We start from the raw sequence: 2398 nt of genomic DNA, 5'->3' as shown, positions 1-2398 counted from the left end.
GGGAAAAAAATTAAGAAAAATACAAGTTAAAAAATAAAGATAATTAAAGAAAATTGTGGTGGTAAAATATTTCTGTTATTATGTTCATCATTGTTGAGGCGTTATTGTTATTAATTGATGTTAATTTACCCACAGTGCTCTGTATCCTGTGGTTCTGGAATACAAAGTCGTAATGTAGCATGTATGTACAGTGACAACCAGGAAACATCTGGGAATGAATGTAACATAATTGATAAGCCAGATGAAGAGAAGTCGTGCCATCAATCGTGCAGATCAAAATGGATCAGTGCTCCGTGGGGAGAGGTAGGTGCAAATGATTTAACTCCTAATTTAATACATATTTCACAAAAACAGTTTTTTATTTTTTAAAATTTTATTAAAATGTTTTAAGTGTTCAGGTACTTATTTGTGGTGCAAAGTTTACCAATGTGTAGCTTTCCATTTGTGTTTAAATTTACAATATTATTTAATGCAAACATGCACATTTATGTGGGTTTAAAGAATCATGATAGGTTAAATAATAATTTTAGCATTTTCTTTTCTGTTGCAATACAGTGTTCCAAAACATGTGGTGGTGGAATCCAAGAACGTTTAGTAAGATGCCAAGATGAAGATAGAACATGTGATGAGCAAACCAAGCCATCAACTACTCAGAAATGCAACAATGAGCCATGTGCAACCTGGAACTATGGAGAATGGGGAGAGGTAATATCATATAGAATTAAATTAATTTGGCATTTCTACTTGTTCACATGATAGTTCAACATTTTCACATAATGTCTATGTGGTACTGTCACTCTACCTATTCACAGGATTATGCATATACACTTGATAATTCAACATCAGGTTCAACAAGTTCACATGTGGTAGTTCTACCTGTTCACATGATTATACATATTCATATGATAGTTCTGCCTGTTTACATGTGGTAGTTCTACCTGTTCGCATGGTTATATATATTCACTTGATAATTCAACATGTTCACATGTGGTAATTCTACCTTTTCAAAGATACATATTCACATGATATTTTAAAACATGTTCACATGTGGTAGTTCTACCAGTTCACACATGTTCACATGTGGTAGTTCATTTCATTTCATTTATTTATTCGATCAAACACATTTACAGTGGTACAGTACAACAATTCACATGACAGTTCTGCCTGTTCACATGTGGTAGTTCTACCTGTTCACATGATTATAAATATTCACATGATAGTTCTGCCTGTTCACATGATATTTCTGCATATTCATGTGATAGCTACAACATTTCTTAAGATACTTCCACATGTTAATATAATATGGCCCTACTTCCACATGCTTAGTTGTTGTTCCTCAAGTTCACATGACAGCTCCACATGTTCACATGATTGTTTCACATGTTCACATAATAGTGTCACAAATTCACATGATAATTTCACGTGTATAAAATGAAATTCCACATTTTATTTCTCTATGTTCACCTAATGATTTATATTCATACATGTTTTGTTGTTGGAAATGTACTGGTACTCTCCAGTTGAATAACGATTCCATGAACTGTCTTGATCTTAGACATAAGGAGATGGGAATCAGAACTAGTTCAAAATAAAATTAGGTTGCAGGTCAAGTAGTATGCAAGCCAGACTGAAAATGCCAACAATGTCTCCAACATCTTGCTTGTAATAACATACTAGAATGTAAATTTAGAATAAAGTTTGAATATCAGGGATTTTATAACTGGTCTCAGAAACCTTACCTAAACATTGGTAGGTAACCAAATGTAATCAGGTGGCCAATGAAAGGACTTAAGTCCCTAGTGACCACACAAAGCTCAACTACACCTCATTATGTAGATTTTCTTTTTCTCATTGTTTATGTTTGTAAATAATTCCTTACAATGTAATTTTAGTATTGGAATATGTGTCAAAAGAGTTGTTGATCGAAAAACATGACTTAAGGGGATGGAATTAGCTGACAAGGATAGTAATAAAGTGTCAATACTTTTGATCAACACGTTTCAAGAATTTTAAATTATTTATGCTTAAACCTCTCTCTAGCTAGTAGAAAATATATCAAATATCAACAGTACTTATTAAAGCTACATAACTATAGATTTAAAAAAAATTTAATCTGTGTCCTCTTTTACCAAATCTGCCCTTGTATCTAATTAGTGGATTTTTACAAGGTCCATAAAGTCCATATATTATAAATAATTAACATTTTTCAGCTATTTTTAGAAAAATCTAATAAACCATATTTTCAATTTTCTTCTTAGTGTTCTCATAGTTGTGATGGAGGACATAAATCGCGGGCAATCGCCTGTGTTGCAGAAGACGGAAGAACAATTGACATGAACAAGTGTGACCCCAGGCAAATACCAGCAGACAAGATGCTGTGTAACACACATGCCTGCTC

The 2398-nt window shown here is 32.9% G+C and overlaps 1 protein-coding gene across 1 annotated transcript in view; it reads left to right on the top strand.

The window, feature by feature from the left end:
- LOC117123836 (A disintegrin and metalloproteinase with thrombospondin motifs 9-like) overlaps positions 1 to 2393 on the top strand; it is a gene marked incomplete at both ends in the record, with an annotated part of 7558 nt that extends 5165 nt beyond the window's left edge. The window contains 3 exons of the mRNA XM_033269862.1: positions 136 to 303; positions 556 to 705; positions 2259 to 2393. Of these exons, the coding sequence (XP_033125753.1) occupies positions 136 to 303; positions 556 to 705; positions 2259 to 2393 (453 nt within the window). The remainder of the gene's footprint in view (positions 1 to 135; positions 304 to 555; positions 706 to 2258) is intronic.
- Between the last annotated feature and the right edge of the window lie 5 nt (positions 2394 to 2398).

The sequence above is a fragment of the Anneissia japonica genome, unplaced genomic scaffold, assembly GCF_011630105.1.
Source record: "Anneissia japonica isolate Jap-2015-1 unplaced genomic scaffold, ASM1163010v1 scaffold8027_len8487_cov185, whole genome shotgun sequence".
NCBI classification, from domain to species: Eukaryota; Metazoa; Echinodermata; class Crinoidea; order Comatulida; family Comatulidae; genus Anneissia; species Anneissia japonica.
The sequence above is the reverse complement of the archived record's forward strand: the minus strand, read 5'-3'. Positions and strand labels throughout refer to the sequence as shown.